The following is a 19128-nucleotide window of genomic DNA, read 5'->3' as shown; positions in this document are numbered from 1 at the left end:
ATCTTGGGTTTTCAAAGTAAAACTCAGGTTTTCAAGTAAAAATCAAGTTTTTAAATTAAAATTGGGTCAGCAGCGTGTTCAGGAGTCTGTTGTGGAGCGGACGCCAGCAGAAACATAATAAAAGTAATTATTCAGGAAAGACTGTGGATATGGTCTGTGTGGTCTGATGTCCAGGACCCTGAGGGCTCAGCAAAGACCCAATCAGCAACTCATCAGGATTCGTCCACAGACTTTCTCAGGATTTGAAAACCCTGTTCAGTAAGTGGTCCAGGAGCCGGTTCAGGGACTCTTTCCCACAGGGGGACAGGTCAGTGGAGGGAACAGCAGGTCAGAGACAATCAACACATGTTATGAAGAAAAAGTTTACAAACACAAAATATTCTGGTTTTGCTCTTATTCTGAAAAGGAAAAACCTTCCTGCTGAGCTGAGAATGAATCTCCCATAACCTCCAATAATATTCCTGCAGGTGTCCGTCAGGGGAGGACTCATTATGGACCTCTTTCAGATTCAGGGTTAGGAGCATTAGTGCGCGTAAACTCAGTGGTCCAGAACAAACAGAAACCTTTAACTGCTAAGACGTCGTACAGCAGGAAGACATCAGGGCTGTTTGGGTCAGAGGTCTGAGGTCAGGGTCACATCTACACCTGGATCCTGATGACGAGATCCACACTGTGGTCCACAGTCAGACGGTCTGAAACAGTTTAAAGAGCACCAGCTCAGACTCTTCATCAGGGACGATAATGATGCTGATGATGATGATGGGGGGAGGAGCCAGCCGTGTGTGTGCTGACTTCGTCCTCTGTGTGCGTCAGCGAGGCTCGCTGCTCGTCCATCCTTCTGGACTGGACTCTCTGAACCAGACTGAAGAAGTCCTCCTGACCCTCCGGAACCGAACCCACCACATCGTCCAGATCAGGCAAGGAGCACCTCTGGTCCTCCATTCTGTCAGACTGCAGAGACAGACACAGGGGGACAGGGAGAAAGGGGGACAGGCACAGGAGGAGGAGGACAACAGATCATGAATGCTCATGAATGTTCAAGTAACTGTACCCTTGGTCTGCCATTACCCTGTTCCTATCGGTGCCCTGCTCCTATCTGTACCCTGTTCCTGCCTGTACCCTGTTCCTGCCTGTACCCGGTTCCTGTCTGTACCCTGTTCCTGCCTGTACCTTGTTCCTGCCTGTACCCTTTTCCTGTCTGTACCCTTTTCCTGTCTGTACCCTGTTCCTGTCTGTACCCTGTTCCTAGCTGTACCCTGTTCCTGCCTATACCTTGTTCCTGTCTGCACCCCGTTCCTGTCTGTACCTTGTTCCTGCCTGTACCTTGTTCCTGCCTGTACCCTGTTCCTGTCTGTACCCCGTTCCTGTCTGTATCCTGTTCCTGTCTATACCCTGTTCCTGCCTTTACCTTGTTCCTGCCTGTACCCTTTTCCTGCCTGTACCCTGTTCCTGCCCCTACATTGTTCCTGCCCCTGCCATGTTCCTGTCTGTAGCCTGTTCCTGCCTGTACCCTTCTCCTGTCTGTACCCTGTTCCTGCCTGTATCCTGTTCTTGTCTGTACCCTGTTCCTCTCTGTACCCTGCTCCTATCTGTACCCTGTTCTTGTCTGTACACTGTTCCTGTCCGTACCATGTTCCTGCCTGTACCCTGCTCCTGTCTGTACCCTTTTCCTGCCTGTACCCTGTTCTTGTCTGTACCCTGCTCCTGCCTGTAGCCTCTTTCTTCCTGTACCCTGTTCCTGCCCCTACCCTGTTCCTGCTCCTGCCCTGTTCCTGTCTGTACCCTGTTCCTGTCTGTACCCTGTTCTTGTCTGTACCCTGTTCCTGCCTGAACCCTCTTTCTGCCTGTACCCTGTTCCTGCCTGTACCCTGTTCCTAGCTGTACCCTGTTCCTGCCTGTACACTGTTCCTGTCTGTACCCTGTTCCTGCCTGTACCTTGTTCCTGCCTGTACCCTTTTCCTGCCTGTACCCTGTTCCTGCCCCTACATTGTTCCTGCCCCTGCCATGTTCCTGTCTGTAGCCTGTTCCTGCCTGTACCCTTCTCCTGTCTGTACCCTGTTCCTGCCTGTATCCTGTTCTTGTCTGTAACCTGTTCCTCTCTGTACCCTGCTCCTGTCTGTACCCTGTTCTTGTCTGTACACTGTTCCTGCCTGTACCATGTTCCTGCCTGTACCCTGTTCCTGTCTGTACCATGTTCCTGCCTGTACCCTGTTCTTGTCTGTACCCTGCTCCTGCCTGTAGCCTCTTTCTTCCTGTACCCTGTTCCTGCTCCTACCCTGTTCCTGCCCCTGCCCTGTTCCTGTCTGTACCCTGTTCCTGCCCTGTCCTGTTTCTGTCTGTACCCTGCTCCTGTCTGTACCCTGTTCTTGTCTGTACCCTGTTCCTGTCTGTACTATGTTCCTATCTGTACCCTGTTCCTGCCTGTACCCTGTTTCTGTCTGTACCCTGTTCTTGCCTGTACCCTGTTCCTATCTGTACCCTATTCCAGTCCGTACCCTGTAGGGTGGGCGATTACACAAGATTTGGTTTTTGTCCATTACCATGTAATTCAGGGCCAGAATCACCAGAATCACTTCTGATGGTGTAATCGGGGCCATACGTCATTGTCTTCACATTTTTTTCATAAAACAAACAGCTGGTGCAGAATCTGGTACCTGGTAGTGAATGAGCATGTAGTAAAAGTCCAGACCGGGCAGTGGGGGCTGGTCCGGGCTGCAGGCTCCACACAGAGCAGCCGGTCCTGGGTCGGGCAGCAGGCTGAGGCTGGCTCTCTGGTCCTCGAGTCTCTGACCCTGACACTCCAGGATCAGGTCCAGCAGGGCCTCTGGCTCCTCCTGCTGGCTGCTCCTGCGCTAAAGACAGAATCCAGTTATTATGGAGGGTCTGAGGACAGACTGGGGTTTGACACCACAGAGACCGGGATAGACCCCAGAACCAGAACTGGTCAGCCGGGACACGAATCTGTGGTCATCCGGTTCAAAATAAAATGTTGATTGTTGTTGTTACGTTGACGACCCACACCATCAGACAGACATTTAAAAATAAATCTATGGAGACGGTAGATTTAATGGTTTGTGTGCTATAAGATAAATAAATATAACTCCAGCTGGTCTGACTTTAAACCAGATTGTGTCAAGTTCTGGACCCGTCTGAAGCAACAGGTGAAAGTTACCTTGGTTCTGGAGCTCAGGGATCTGGTCCTGGAGCTCAGAGCAGACCCCAGACTCTGACCCCGGGGCCTGCTGGAGCCAGGGCTGTCTTCAGGACTGGGACCCGCCATGGGACTCATGAGACCTCCAAGGGTCCGCAGGGTCCTGAGGGGGGAGCTGGAGGTCCTGCTGCTGGGTGCATGGGGTGGGGCAGTGCTGCGTCCCGGGATGGACTCCAGACCCCCATTACGGTGGGGAAGCGGAGAACACTTGATCCTTCCGTTGTGATGGGACGGCGAAGGCAGCGGAGGTAAACCTGATCGCTTTTTCTCAGCCATGACGGAGCTGTGGAGGCGTGGGCGGAGCCAAACTCACCGCTGTCATCAGTGGGAGGAGCTAAACCTGATCAGAAAGAGGGGGGGTTACACATCAGGACCACGGTTCCTCCAGAATCACTTTTATAATAGCTGAACTACAGAGAAATGGTGGCGTTCCTCTGTTTGTTTGTTTGTTTGTTTGTTTGTTTGTTGTTGGTTTGTTTGTTTGTTGCTGATGTAAATATTCAGGCGTTGCCATGACCATCACCTGAGAATCCATGTTATACTGCTAATTTATGTAATTTTAACATTTAATGTGTTTAATTTTAACATTTAAGATGTGAATTATTTCTTTTATGATTACCAAATGATTTGTAAAAAATTATAAATATTACATATTTGTTATTAATGGATAATATTTGTTTTATAAACATTATTCAGATGTTAGAAACTGATTTTAGTTCCTTATTAAATTATTAATAAATACATATCTAATTACATTTAGACAGATATTATCACTGCACTTCATAAATTACCAATAAAACATTTAATTGATGCTTTATAAACACCCATTAATCATTAACTAATATTATATGCAACAGTTCCAAATGTTTATTAAAAGCAAATATCAGTTTATAGATGTTTTACAAGTTATTTCTGTAAGGTTGACAAATCAATCGGTAATCATTAAGAAACACTTAATAGTGTAAATAAACTGTTAAGTAACATAAATGATGTCATTTCTAATGACAAAAAAATAACTTTAATCTGAAGATTAGCAACGTTATTTTAAATGTTTAAACAAATAAAATCCACTTTAATAAATAAACCTTGGAGAAGTTTGAGGCTGAGACGGTTTCAGTCAGAAGTAGGTCAACAACAACACACAGTGTGTAATCACATTCACAAACCACACACACACACACACACACACAGTGTGACAGCGACGTGTCAGTGCCGCCGTGTGGCCATCAGAGGACTTGCAGACTAAACTGAGCAACATTTAACATTAAAATCAATAATCAGTTTGTTTTCCATGTTTACCAACAAAGTTCCTGTTTAAGACTGACAACTGGAGGTGAAGAGAGACGACGAACAGCTGCAGAGACTCAAAGTGTGAAACTTTAAATAAAGTTTGAGTCACGATACCTTGACACCACAAAGTTCTTCTTCTTCTTCTTTCTGCTTGTTTCCTCTTGGGATGATTTTTATTTTCTCTGTTTCACTTCTTCGATCGTCTCGTTTCTTCACCGACTGAAACCTCCCATCGGCTGCCGCACACTGAACACACACAGTAACACACAGTAACATACACACATGTTAAACACACACACACACACACACACACACATACAGACACACACACACACACACACACACACACACACACTGACACAATGAAAGAGAAAGGCAGAGGACAAACCCCCCCTCTGGGCTTACATCACGGTTGTTATAGCAACCAAAGAGAGGCTTCCAAATCCTGCCTCCCTCTGTCCAAACACACACACACACACACACACACACACATTCCTGCATTGTTGAGATCTATTCAGTTGAACCCAGAGAATGCATCTCTTCTACTGTGGGCCTCAAACACACACACACACACACACACACACACACACAGACGCACACACACACATTAAACTGAAAACTGTGTCAGCAATTTAAAAAAAACAGTTCTATAAAATCAATTTGCAAATCTATAACAATCTAAATGTTTAACAATTTAAATGTATTGCAATCTAATGTATAACAATTTAAATGTATAAAACTTTACATGTATAACAATCTAGATAGATAGATAGATAGATAGATAGATAGATAGATAGATAGATAGATAGATAGATAGATAGATAGATAGATAGATAGATAGATGTATAACAATCTAATGTATAACAATTGAAATGTATAACAATGTAATGTATAACATGTATAACAATCTCAATGTATAAAACTCTAAATGTATAACAATCTAATGTATACCAAGCTCATATATAACAATTTAAATGTATTACAATCTTAATGTATAACAATTCGCAAATTTGCAAATCTATAACAATCTAATGGATAACAATCTAAATGTATAAAAAGCTTAAGTATAACAATATAAATGTATAACAATCCAATGTATAACAATCTAAAACATAATTTGTTTGTCCAACAGTCAGGGTCAGGACCAGTAGACTGAACTGGAAATAAACCAGTTTACTGTTTGTCTGATCATAGACAGGAAGGTAAGGAGGGGACACTCAGGGACAGGAGAGACAGGAGAGACACTAATCTACAGATGTGGCAGAATTAATTTGTGCCACATTTACAGTTTTTCTCAGTCGCTTTGGTGCATTTCTCACATCAATATTAACATTTACTCAACAGTTGGTTTAACCTCCACAACATTAAGTCATTTGTGCACATCATAGTAGCAGTTTCTAATTCCTTACAACAAATTACAAATGATTTTGGACATGCATCAATTGCTTTTGTACAACTCTCTGCTGTTTTTATAATATTATCATTTGCTTATGTCATGTCAGTCAAAATTAACTATACTTGTGAATGCTGGATAGTTTTTCCATATAAAACTAATAGTCCTCATTTCATTGCTTGAGTCATTACATACAAAAATGTTGTACTTGTTGTCAAAATCTGTCAAGCAAATTTTATACATTTATTTAAATCTTTATTTTTTACTGAAAATGTCTCCGGAATTGAATACAATTCTCTCAGGTGAACATCAGCTTTCACTGATGAGAAGGCTGTGTGAAGCATTAGTTGCAACCGATGATAAGCCACTTCTCTACAATCACTCAGAGCTGAATCCCATAAACCATAAACACTTTACAAGCATATATATATGAACCAAGCAGGACATAGTGTGGACCATTTATCCAATACTGTGACACTGTATTGTGCACAACTCTACCCAAATGGATTTTATGTTTGTTGTGAATAAGGGTGTTTTTTCATTTTGCACAATGCTGTGAACAAATTAGAACTGAAAAGAGCATATGCAATAAAAATGTGACACAAATATTCAGTGTGTTGTATTCAGTTACCTCACTTAATAGTTTTCAAATGGCTGTGCAAACAGAATATAGATCTGTCTTGAGCATTTTCAGGCAATGTCACCAAGATCTGACTTTTTTGCATTGGAAAACATTTACAGAGTAAACTGTCATAATGAAAACATGACAGAGACATTTGACTATCTTGTTCATAAACATGGTGTCAGGATTTTTCATCTTGATGACATTAACACTCTCATTGACATGAATACTTGTTTTTGAGGAATGAGCCATCCATTTTGAGCAAGTGACACAGTTTTGCAGGTTAACAACTAGGTTTTGCAGTTTGTACTAATTGTATTGAGAAAGGCATTAACTGTTGTGCAAATGTTAATAGTGATGTGAGAAATTAGTTTAAATCAGCTGACTGTCTGTGGTTCTCTGCTCTGCCACCAGTTGTCACTGTGTTGTCGCTGTGACGTCACACTCTATTGTCCAATCAGCCCACTGTGTGTCCCAGCAGCTCGTTAGCCTCATTAACATCAAAACCACTTGAACAAGAACACAGGACACCTGATGCTGCTGTCAATCAGCAGCAGCAGCAGCAGCAGCATCACACTGCTCCCACACAGACAGACAGATAGATAGATAGATAGATAGATAGATAGATAGATAGATAGATAGATAGATAGATAGATAGATAGATAGATAGATAGATAGATAGATAGATAGATAGATAGATAGATAGATAGATAGATAGATAGATAGATTGATAGATAGATTGACATATAGATAGGACAGAAAGAGGAGACAGCAGAAGAAGAAGAAGAAGAAGCTGAAGATGAGCAGCAGAGAAGTGAAGGAGTACCTGTCTCACCATCACGTCCCTCAGCTGCTGGAGGTGAGACTGTTTCATGTTTTTATCTCATAGACGATATAACAACAACACAGAAGGCTGTCCTCCATCTCGGGGGACACTCTGATCCGGGAGACACTCTGAGCAGGAGATGGCATGTCTTAGAATCTACTTTTAAATGAAATTTTGTTTATTTCAAATTAAATGAACGGAAATATTTTATTCTAATGCCGAAAACACCTCAACTGTCTGTCTGTCTGTCTGTCTCCGTCCTTGTATATATATATATATATATATATATATATATATATATATATATATATTACATGTCATTTAACGTGTCACGTGTCATCCTTTTGTCCAAATTATTATTTTGTACAATAAGTGCATTCAACCTGATGGTTCTAGCCTCAGACCACAGGAACCAAGTAAGAACAGAACTTTAAGAGCCAACTGTAACCGCTACAGGAATGCTATATGCTTAAAAAAGAAGAGTTTTTTTTATACATATAAATTAGGAGACCATGACTTAACCAAGGTATTGTGGAAGAGGTAGGTCTTCAGCCTGCGGTGGAAGATGTACAGGCTGTCTGAGGTCCTGATGTCAGTGGGGAGCTCGTCCCACCATTTGGGATCCAGGACAGAGAAAAGTCTGGAAGAGGTTTTGAGGCGAGTTGACCCATGCAGGGTGGGGATTGCCAGCTGTTTGGCTGATGCAGAGCGGAGAGGATGGGCAGGATTGTAGTGTTTGACCAGATCCTGGATGTAAGCTGGGCCTGAACCATTAACAGCGGAGTACGCCAGAGCTAGAGTCTTGAAATGAATCTGCGCAGCCACTGGTAACCAGTAGAGGGAGGGAGGGAGAAGTGGTGTTGTGTGTGAAATATATGTTTATATATACATAACCTATATATATAGGGTTAGGGTTATATATATATATACAGTATATATATATATATATATATATATATATATATATATATACTGTATATATATGTGTGTGTGTGTGTGTGTGTGTGTGTGTGTGTGTGTGTGTGTGTATGTTAGTGACAGTCCTCTGTGTCTCAGAGTCTGCTGACAGGTCTCCTGTACCATCACCCCGAGGACCCCGTCAGCTTCCTGCAGAGCTGCCTGATGTCCACCAGACAGCTGGGGGGTCCTGAGGCCGTCACCTGGGACACCTTCATTCACCTGGAGAGACAGCAGCAGAGACCGGGACCCCCCAAGACAGCATCTTTACTCCCTATAACCACATCGATGACCTCCAGAACAAAACCTGGACCTCCAATAAAACCCCCGATACCCCAAAGACCTCTTGTACCCCCTTTAACACCATCAGTTCCCCCTAAGACAACAGCTTTACCCCCCAGAATACAAGCTCTGCCACTGAAAACAGCACCTGTACCTCCAATAAAACCCCAGAAACCTCTTAAACCTCCAATAAGACCAACTCTAGCCCAAACATCGTCCCCTCCTTCTCCTCTGATAAAATCCTCCACAGTCGTCCCACAGGGGTCCTGTTTTCCCTCTTTAAAACCCCAAACATCCGCTTTACCCTTGCTAACAGTTCAAATGTCCCCCATCAACAATAAGACCCCCTCTGGACCCCCTCAGACAGCTCCTGAACCCAGACACCTCCCCCCAGTCCCACCTGGACCTGCAGAAACCCCACCTGTCCAGAATTTCAACACAGACGGTAAGAGACCAGAACACCTCAGAGTTCAGTTCTCCAGGAGTTCAGTCTGAAGACTTTAAAGAGTTTGTTGTGGCAGAAAAAATATTTTTGAATCAGAAATTTGTCTCTTCTAACCGTCCCCCCTCCCAGTTCCTGGTCCTGGTCCCAGTCCTCCAGTCCGGTCTCTTTCCATAGACTCGGACTCTGACATGAAGGAAAGTTCTGGACTCCTGCAGGAAGTCAGCATCCTTCCTCCTCAGAAGCACCGCCCCCTCATCATCTTCATCATCGGTAAGAAGAACCAGTAAAAGACCTGGACCAGAATCAGTAAAAGACCTGATCCAGAACCAGTGAAAGATCTGAACCAGAACCAGTGAAACACCCGAGTCAGAGCCAGTAAAACGCCTGAGTCAGAACCAGTAAAATAACTGAATCAGAAGCAGTAAAAGAAAAAGAAAAAGAACTGAACCAGAAGCAGTAAAAGACAAGAACCAGAAGCAGTAAAACACCTGAATCAGAACCAGTAAAAGACTTAAATCAGAACCAGTAAAATAAATGAATCAGGACCAGTAAAACACCTGAACCAGAACCAGTAAAATATCTGATCAAGAACAAGTAATCAAACTGATCCAGAACCAGGAAAAGATCTGAAACAGAACCAGTAAAACACCTTAACCAGAACATCCAACAATAACCGACTGGGGTAGCAACCTGTTTTGAAACCGCTGTGCACGTGGATGTTGCGGCGGTTGCTGCACGGCGGGCTGGAAGCTCCTTTAAAACGTCTTTATGTTCTTTCTATCAGGTGGACCAGGAAGCGGGAAGGGAAGTCAGGCGGCGCGGCTTGCTCACTGCTTCAACCTCCGAGTTGTCTCATTGGACGAGCTGCTGCGGAGGCAGCTGCTGAGACACGCCTCCCCCAGCAGGAGGTGGGAAGTGATTTCAGAGATGATGGGTCACGGAGAGCTCGGCACACAGGTAACCACGACTTAAAACAACTTTAACCACGACTTTAACAAGACTTTAACCACAACTGTAACACGACTTTAACACTACTTTAACTGGGCTTTAACCACAAATTTAACCCGGCTTTAACCACGACTTCAACAAGACTTTAACAAAACTTTAACCACAACTTTAACCACAACTTTAACAAGACTTTAACACGACTTTAACCACAACTTTAACACGACTTTAACCACAACCTTAACTGGACTTTTACAGAACTTTGACAGGACTTTAACCATGACTTTTACCACAACTTTAACCACGACTTTAACAAGAATTTAACACAACTTTTATCACAACTTAAATTTAACCATGACTTTAATCACGACTTTAACACAACTTCAACCACGACTTTAAAACGACTTTGACCACGACTTTGACCACGACTTTAACCGCGACTTTAACATGAATTTAACACAACTTTAATCACAACTTTAATCACGACTTTAACTACGTCTTTAACCACTACTTTAACACAACATTAACACAACATTAACACAACATTAACACAACTTTAACCACAAATTTAACACGCCTTTAACACAACTTTAACACAACTTTAACCATGACTTTTACACAACACTAAAACAATTTTAACACAACTTTTCACAGTAAACCCTATGTGTCTGCAGGAGGAAACCATCTCCGAGCTGAAGCGGCAGCTGATTGGTCAGAAAGACGTCACAGGGTTCATCGTGGACGGATTCCCTCGAGACGTCCACCAGGCGCTCAGCTTCCAGGAGCAGGTACTGACCAATCAGAGAGCAGGTACTGACCAATCAGAGAACAGGAACTGACCAATCAGAGAACAGGAACTGACCAATCAGAGAGCTGGAACTGACCAATCAGAGAGCAGGTGCTGACAAATCACAGAGCAAGAACTGACCAATCACAGGGCAGGAACTGACCAGTGGCGAGGGATTAACTGGACCCGCCCCCTCTGCTCTCAGATTGGCTGTCCTGACCTGGTGATGCTGCTGCTGTGCTCGAATCAGACGCTGCGCTGTCGTCTGCAGCAGCGCGCAACTCAGCTTGGTCTCCTAGGAGACAACAGCCACGCCCTGCGGAGACGCCTGGAGACGTTTCAGAGAGACGTTGTGTCCATCAGCCGCTACTACAGACAGCTGCACCTGCTGACACAGGTACACCTGCTGACTAGGGTTGCACATCTCTCTGTGATAAACTATTCAATTCGCATCTAGATACACAGGTTACGATTCAGTTCAAAAACTGTATACTTTTATTACAAACTGATTCGATTCAAATCGATACAGTGTAAAAACGATACGATTTTATTTGATTCTATGGTTATATTTTATTTATCTTCTGATTCACCATGAATTTAAAAATCTGTTTTATTGCGGGTCTGAACAACAAAAAACACAAACATCTTTCTACATTTACAATAATGGAAAGAAAAATCGTTCTAGAAGCTTTTTTTCCTTTCATGATCTGTTACTTCCCCCATTCAGATTTATTATGGACACTATTAAAGTAAAAGAAACAAAGCTAACAAACAAGAAAAAACAGTAGAGAGTCTGTCTGTCAGCGAGAAACACTTATCTATCGTTTGTCATTTCCATTCAGTTCCAGTTCTGGGATATTAAATAATGAATGTAGGATCCAGGATAGTCTATATACAGACACAAATAATAGGCTAATAAAACAATAATATAATACTAGAAAATTTCCTCTGGGGAAATTCTGAAAGGGCCTCGGGGGCTACTGCTGGTGTGTGTACACTATGATGAGATTCTTCAGAGATTTCAAACAATTAATACTAGTGTATGATAAGTTATGATACTATATAATATACAAGGAGCACACCTACAACAAGCATTCCTTTTCAAGTATTTATTTATACAGCAACCTATGCTCTTTAACCTCAAAATGTGTGTGTTTGTGTGTGTGTGTGTGTGTGTGTGTGTGTGTGTGTGTGTGAAACGTGTATCTGGAGGAGTGTGCGCGCTTACGCACGTGTGTGCGTAAGGCAATCAGAGCAGAGCAATCAACAGAATTAACTGCCACCAACTGCCAATGTCCTGGAACAGTGACAGCAGCCAAAGGTGGACAGACTGGAATTTCTGGCCTCGAACAGAAAGCATTTTTGGCATAACCATAATACCTATCATGGATCTGACTTCATTTTGAGCGTCCTGAGTTCTTCCTGAACGTCTACATATGGTTTTTTTTAAGAAAAATGAAAAAAATAGCTTTGTTAGAGCGATCTAAAAAAACTGTTACATCTCCCTTTTTCAGAAATCTTCCTGCGTTTTTAATATGGGAGCCAATGAGGCTGTTGTTGCGTGTTGGTGGCACATCTGTGCGTCGTACACCTAAACTATAACTCTGACAGCTTTACCAGAGGATTGTGAGTGAGGAGACAAATTTTCCTACGTTTCTATGTATAAATTATTTCTGTAGAGTGGAATTTGCGGCCTGGAGCACAGTTTTCAAATTTATTTTTTGTCAATTTTTTCTCTCCCTCTACACTCTGGCGATGATGTCACACACTGTGACACGAACATTACATGCAATACACACCCATTATAATCTCAGAATTTCTCCAAAAATGATCATGGTCATTGAACAGGGATTGATGAAAAACTATATGACCTATCGAAACGTGGATTAATACACCGATACACAAGACTTGTGTCTACTGTTTAAAGTTTAAATGGAGTCTCCAGGTGAAATTATGCCGGAGAAGTAGACGTTTAAAAATCTCCAATTACTGTTCTTTTTCGCTCATTTTTTTTCGTCCGTCCCATTCACTTCAATGCAAAATTTTGGGCAGTTTTCTCGTATTCCGTAGAGAAAAATAATAGCACACCGATCCCGATCAAACCGCACGCTTTGATATATAATTTGTAGCGGGACGAAATTGTGTCCGGAAGAGGAAGAAGAAAAAATCCACAGTATTCAGCACCGGTGTGCTCGGTGCGATTGCTCTGTGGCCCTAATAAAGGCATTCCCATGTCCCTGAGCAGGACACAGTTCACAGTATAAATACAGAATGCAGGTTGTTATTCACATGATTCCAAGTCTCGTGATACCCGATCCATGACTTTACAACCGATTAATCTTGGAATTTATGGCTGATTTGTGTTGATTGAGGAGGCTGCTACCGACTGCTGACACACAGGTACACCTGCTGAAACATGGGTGTGTGTGTGTGTGTGTGTGTGTGTGTGTGTGTGTGCAGGTGGATGCAGACAGGCAGGAGGTGGAGGTGTTCACTGACGTGAAGTCAGCCGTCAAAGAGAGACTGCCGCTGCTGAAGGATCCATCAGGTACTGACTGATCAATTATTGATCAGTTATTGATCAGTTACTTGTCGGCTGTCTTTTCTGATTATCGATCAATGATCAATTCTATTGATCAGGTCCGGCTGATGTCCTCGCCCTGAGAACTCGTGAATCAACCAGTGAGCAGTGAGACCCTGAGCTGTGTTCTTATTGGATAATAATCCCAAAGTCTGATGATGTCATAACCTGTCCGTCACCATGGTAACCAGTCGTCTGTGATCATGTGATGTGTAATAAAGATCAAACTGAGTAATCTGATTACATGATGTAACTAATGTCAAAGAACAGAAATAAAAAAGTTATTGTTGTTGAAATGTGAAATCTGACCCACTTCTTTAATGACCTGCGGGGGGCGCTGCAGTACGTCTTTAATGACCTGCAGCATGTCTTTAATGACCTGCGGGGGGCGCTGCAGCACGTCTTTAATGACCTGCAGCATGTCTTTAATGACCTGCAGCATGTCTTTAATGACCTGCAGCATGTCTTTAATGACCTGCAGCATGTCTTTAATGACCTGCGGGGGGCGCTGCAGTACGTCTTTATTGACCTGCAGCATGTCTTTAATGACCTGCAGCACATCGTTAATGAACTGCAGCATGTCTTTAATGACCTTCACCATGACTTTAATGATCTGCAGCACGTCTTTAATGACCTGTAGGGGGCGCTGCAGCACGTCTTTAATGACCTGTGGGGTTCGATGCAGCATGTCTTTAAAGACTTGCAGCATGTCTTTATTGACCTGCAGCATGACTTTAATGATCTGCAGCACGTCTTTAATGATCTGCAGCACGTCTTTAATGACCTGCAGCACGTCTTTAATGACCTGTGTGGGGCGCTGCAGCATGTCTTTAATGACCTGTGGGGGGCGCTGCAGCACGTCTTTAATGACCTGTGTGGGGCGCTGCAGCATGTCTTTAATGACCTGTGTGGGGCGCTGCAGCATGTCTTTAATGACCTGTGTGGGGCGCTGCAGCATGTCTTTAATGACCTGTGGGGGGCGCTGCAGCACGTCTTTAATGACCTGTGGGGGGCGCTGCAGCATGTCTTTAATGACCTGTGGGGGGCGCTGCAGCATGTCTTTAATGACCTGCAGCACATCTTTAATGACCTGCAGCACATCTTTAATGACCTGCAGCACGTCTTTAATGACCTGCAGCACATCTTTAATGACCTGCAGCACGTCTTTAATGACCTGTGGGGGGCGCTGCAGCACGTCTTTAATGACCTGTGGGGGGCGCTGCAGCACGTCTTTAATGACCTGTGGGGGGCGCTGCAGCATGTCTTTAATGACCTGTGGGGGGCGCTGCAGCATGTCTTTAATGACCTGCAGCACATCTTTAATGACCTGCAGCACATCTTTAATGACCTGCAGCACATCTTTAATGACCTGCAGCACATCTTTAATGACCTGCAGCACATCTTTAATGACCTGCAGCATGTCTTTAATGACCTGAATTTCAGACCGCTATCCCCAACATAAAGTCCTTTGCCAAAAATATCTGGGAGTCACATTTGACTCAAGCTTTATTTTTGACCCAGTCCTGTTTTATCCATATGCTCCATCTCCAAAATCAAACCCATGTTGTTACCCTCTGACCTGGAAAAAGTCATTCATAGTCTCATATTCTCCCGTTTAGATTACTGTAACTCCCTCCTCTCCGGCATCTCCCAAATATCCCTTTCTCGCCTCCAGCTGGTTCAGAACGCAGCAGCTTGGCTTCTTACCAGTTTTAACAGATGACATCACATCACCCAGTTTTAAGCTTCTTTGCACTGGCTCCCTGTTGGTTATAGGATTGATTTTAAGATTTTACTGATCACTTTTAAATCTTTATTAGGTCTGGCTCCTAGCTATTTAACAGAATTATTAACTCCATACGGGCCGACCCGTGTCCTCAGATCCTCAGTTCCTTCTGACCGTTCCAAAGTCAAAACTGAAAACCAAAGGTGACCAGAGCGCCCCGTCTCTCGAACGAGCTGCAGAGTCAGTAACTTCTTTTAAATCACTTTTTAAAACCAACTTTTATAGACTTGCTTTTATGTAATGCTGTCTATCTCACCACTCCTTTTTATTTCTTCCCTTTTTACTTTTTTACTCTTTTACCTTTTATCTGTGTATCTGAGAATGTATTGTGATTGTTCCTGCTCTGTCTCTTGTTTTTCTTTTAATGTATGAATTGTTTTTAGCATCATGGAATCATTCGCTGTGATTAACTGCTCTCTGACAAAACAATTTGTAAACTGCTGTTTTTAAAAGGTGCTATATAAATAAAGTTATTATTTATATTATTATTATTTAATGTGAGGAAAGTTTCTACTTAAAGTTTTGATGATGTTTCGACTCATCTTCTAACGACTCCACTAATTAATATTAAACTAATTTATGAGTTTTTTGCTGAGGAGTCGTTCAGTTGGAGATTAAACAAATAGCTTTCAGCTCTGCAGAGGTCAAAGGTAAAGAAGAGGAAAGAAAGAAAGTTTAGTTGTTAGTTATTAACTAAAAGAATCCAGATCCAGAACTCAGACCTGAACCGGTGTAAAACAGGAACATCAAAGTTCCTTTAATATTATTAATAATGTGATTATTGATTATTATAATAAAGATTAATTTTAATTTTCAGAATCATCTTTTACTGAAAGATTCAATAAACAAGAGTGAAAGTTTTTATTTCTCTGTCAAGAGATTAAAATAACCATCCTCTGTCCTCTGTCCTGAGAGACGCCTGGACTCTGTCACCACGGTTATTTACAGCCTGAGGACACGCCGAGCACCGTGGATAATCCGTCCTTATCACCACAGGAATGTTAATGAGACTCTCTGTGCGTCCACGTCCTCAGAGACACGTCTGTCCTCAGAGACAGAGACACGTCTGTCCTCAGAGACAGAGTCTGTCCTCAGAGACAGAGACACGTCCATCCTGCAGATTATTAATAAACTAAATGAACTTTGTCTGATGGAATCAAACAGAAAGTGAAACTAAAGTTTTGAAATGAAATCATAAAATAAAGATTCAGGTTTTTATTGTAATAAATAATAATATTTCAGTTTTCAGTTCAGGTTTGCAAGATAAAATCATTCTCACACATTTATTTTATATCATATCAAATCAAACAGCCTTTTGTCAGTCAGAGTGCCACTGCTTACTAGTTAACACAATCATAACACAAAACAAACATGAGTAAAATATTTAAAAACACTGCATGTGTACAAGGACATGTAATAAATAATATAAAAATAAATAAATTACCCCTGAAAATGTTACACAGTAATTGACTGGCAGATATGTCTTGCACATATTAGTTGTATTGCACATGCCCGTTTTATAACACATTTTAATTCATTTATCCTGTGTGGGCGTTGAGAGTTGTGACAGCGAAGGGGGAGATGCTTCTGTAGCTCCTGCCAGAGGGCAGCAGGCTGAGCAGGTGGTGACCTGGAGGTGGTCACAGCGATTGTTTTTTTTGGTGTTGAGGCTCAGGTTGTTCTTCACCCACCACCCTGCTAGACGCTGCACCTCGGCCCTGTAGGCCGACTCATCACCTCCAGCTATGAGCCCTACTAGGATGGTTTCATCCGCAAAAGTGATTATGGTGTTGGTGAGGTGGGTGGGGGTACAGTCATGGGTATAGATGGCATACAGGAGAGGGCTCAGCACACAGCCTTGTGGAGAGCGTGAGGGTGGAGGAGTTGTGGGCACCAACCTTAACAATCTGTGGCCAGTTTGTTAGGAAGTCCCTGATCCAGGGGGAAAGTCCACGGATGGTATTGAAGGCTGAGCTGTGGTCAACGAACAGCATCCCAGGGTGCTCCAGGGCTCAGTGGTAAATGGTAAATGCACTTATATAGCTTATATAGATTTTCTAGTCGCTTTGCGACCACTCAAAGCGCTTTACACTACAGACTGCGCTAATTCACCCTTTCACACACACATTCATACTGGTGGCAGAGGCTACCCTAAACGGTGCCACCTGCCACCATTGGGAATTCATTCACACACTGATGAACACAGCACATCGGGAGCAATTTGGGGTTCAGTATCTTGCTCAAGGATACTTCGACATGTAGGCTGCGATGGTCAGGGATCGGATCGAACCACCAACCCTTCGGTTGGGCGCCAACCAACTCTCCCAACTGAGCCACAGCCGCCCCTAACCAGTGGAGGGCTGTCCACTGTGGACTGTGCTTCTGTTGGTTCTGTATGCAAAATAGTGTGGGTCTAAGGCCGGAGGGAGGTTAGAGTTAGTCCTTAATGTGGTGTGACACCAGTCTCCTGTAGTCATTGAGGTTTATATATATATATATATATATATATAGGGATAATATATATATATATATATATATATATATATATATATATATTATCCCTGTCCCCAAAAATTCAGCTGTCAAAAACCTCAATGACTACAGACATATATATATATATATATATATATATATATATATATACAATGGTGGAAGTATTCAGTACTAATATAACACTGTGAAATTACTTCACTACAAGTAAAAGTCCTGTATTCAAAACTTACTGGAAAAAGAAAAGTACAGAAGTATCAGCATCACAATGTACTTAAAGTATCAAAAGTAACAGTATTCGTTATACAGAATGGACCCACTCAGATTGTTTTATATATGTTCTAAATATATTACTAAATTGTTTGTATTAATTATTTAATGTAAGCAGCATTTTACTGTTGTCCTGGTTAATTTGAACTATTTAATATACTTTTCTGTTTAACTTATAAACATGCATATTATCTTTAAATGTATCATGTTTTTCATGTTAAATAACGAACTGAAAAGTAACTAAAGCTGTCAGCTAAATGTAATGGAGTAAAAAGTACAATATTTGCCTTAAAATGTAGTGGAGTAGAAGTATAAAGTTACATAAAATGGAAATACTCAAGTCAAGTACAAGTACCTCAAAATTGTAAGTACAGTACTTGAGTAAATGTACTACTGAGTTACATTCCACCACTGTTTATATATATATTGTTCTGGAAGCTTCTTATCCTCGTCTCTTATCATCTGTAAGTGTTTCTATTCCAGGTTTCTTCCATCTTTGGTCCTCTCTTTCTCCTCCCCCCCTCCCCCCCTCTCTCTCTGTGCATGGTGTGCTGCCTCGCTCGCCCCTCCTCTGGTGGTGATAAAAGCTCGCCGCGGCGTGGTTCCCCTGTGGTCCTCTCTGATCCTCTGTGGTCCTCTGTCCGCTCTCATGGCTCCAAAGAAGGTGGAAGCGAAGAAGCCAGAGGCAAAGAAGCCGGAGGCAAAGAAGGAGGAAGCCCCTCCGCCGCCCAAACCGGCCGAGCCGGAGCCCAAACCTCCGGAGGTGGACCTGAAGAGCATTGTGGTGGAGTTCAGCGCCGACCAGATCGAAGAGTTCAGAGACGCCTTCACGCTGTTCGACGAGACGCCGGCGGGCGAGATGAAGATCAGCTTCGCTCAGTGCGGGGACGTAATGCGAGCGCTGGGACACAACCCGACCAATGACGACGTGCTGAAGCTGCTAGGACGCCCGAAGGCCGAGGACATGAACGTCAAGCTGCTGGACTTCGAAAGCTTCCTGCCAATGCTGCAGCACGTGGCGCGCTCCAAGGAGCAGGGCACCTTCGAGGACTTCGTCGAGGGGCTCCGCGTTTTCGACAAGGAGGGCAACGGCACGGTGATGGGCGCTGAGCTGCGCCATGTCCTGTCCACGCTGGGAGAGAAGATGACGGAGCACGAGGTGGACCGGCTCATGGTGGGACAGGAGGACGCCAACGGACACATCAACTACACTGAGTTTGTCAAACACGTCCTGGCAGGGTAG

General features: G+C 43.1%; 3 protein-coding genes across 4 annotated transcripts in view; 2 read left to right on the top strand and 1 right to left on the bottom strand.

Annotated features, from left to right (window-relative positions):
• The window catches only part of LOC131975018 (G-protein-signaling modulator 1-like), a 4740-nt gene extending 14 nt beyond the window's left edge, over positions 1–4726 (bottom strand). Inside the window, exons 1-4 of the mRNA XM_059337544.1 lie at positions 4616–4726; positions 3173–3551; positions 2655–2852; positions 1–951 (exon numbers count right to left, since the gene is read on the bottom strand). The exon at positions 1–951 is cut by the window's left edge and continues 14 nt beyond it. Coding sequence (XP_059193527.1) covers positions 730–951; positions 2655–2852; positions 3173–3487 — 735 coding nt within the window. The 5' untranslated portion in view covers positions 3488–3551; positions 4616–4726 and the 3' untranslated portion in view covers positions 1–729. The remainder of the gene's footprint in view (positions 952–2654; positions 2853–3172; positions 3552–4615) is intronic.
• Positions 4727–7251: 2525 nt separating this feature from the next.
• Positions 7252–13576, top strand: LOC131974938 (adenylate kinase isoenzyme 5-like). The gene is made up of 8 exons (XM_059337447.1): positions 7252–7375; positions 8399–9026; positions 9156–9296; positions 9811–9983; positions 10646–10759; positions 10964–11155; positions 13219–13306; positions 13399–13576. Exons 1-8 carry the CDS (start codon positions 7316–7318, stop codon positions 13449–13451), a joined length of 1449 nt encoding a protein of 482 aa, XP_059193430.1. The 5' UTR covers positions 7252–7315; the 3' UTR covers positions 13452–13576.
• Positions 13577–18534: 4958 nt separating this feature from the next.
• LOC131974835 (myosin light chain 4-like) lies at positions 18535–19128 on the top strand. Of its 2 annotated transcripts, XM_059337317.1 has the most exons (2): positions 18535–18549; positions 18592–19128. In XM_059337317.1, exons 1-2 carry the CDS (start codon positions 18535–18537, stop codon positions 19126–19128), a joined length of 552 nt encoding a protein of 183 aa, XP_059193300.1. The 2 variants fall into 2 exon arrangements, with proteins under 2 accessions (XP_059193300.1, XP_059193299.1); XM_059337316.1 differs by having other exon boundaries at positions 18535–19128.

Source organism: Centropristis striata, chromosome 7 (genome assembly GCF_030273125.1).
Source record: "Centropristis striata isolate RG_2023a ecotype Rhode Island chromosome 7, C.striata_1.0, whole genome shotgun sequence".
Taxonomy (NCBI): Eukaryota; Metazoa; Chordata; class Actinopteri; order Perciformes; family Serranidae; genus Centropristis; species Centropristis striata.
The sequence above is the reverse complement of the archived record's forward strand: the minus strand, read 5'-3'. Positions and strand labels throughout refer to the sequence as shown.

Coding starts and splice junctions, on each gene's coding strand:
- LOC131974938 (XM_059337447.1), top strand. CDS start 7,316: ATGAGCAGCAGAGAAGTGAAGGAGTACCTGTCTCACCATCACGTCCCT. Junction 9,297..9,810: donor CCTCATCATCTTCATCATCG/GTAAGAAGAACC, acceptor TCTTTCTATCAG/GTGGACCAGGAAGCGGGAAG. Junction 10,760..10,963: donor CGCTCAGCTTCCAGGAGCAG/GTACTGACCAAT, acceptor CTCTGCTCTCAG/ATTGGCTGTCCTGACCTGGT.
- LOC131974835 (XM_059337316.1), top strand. CDS start 18,535: ATGGCTCCAAAGAAGGTGGAAGCGAAGAAGCCAGAGGCAAAGAAGCCG.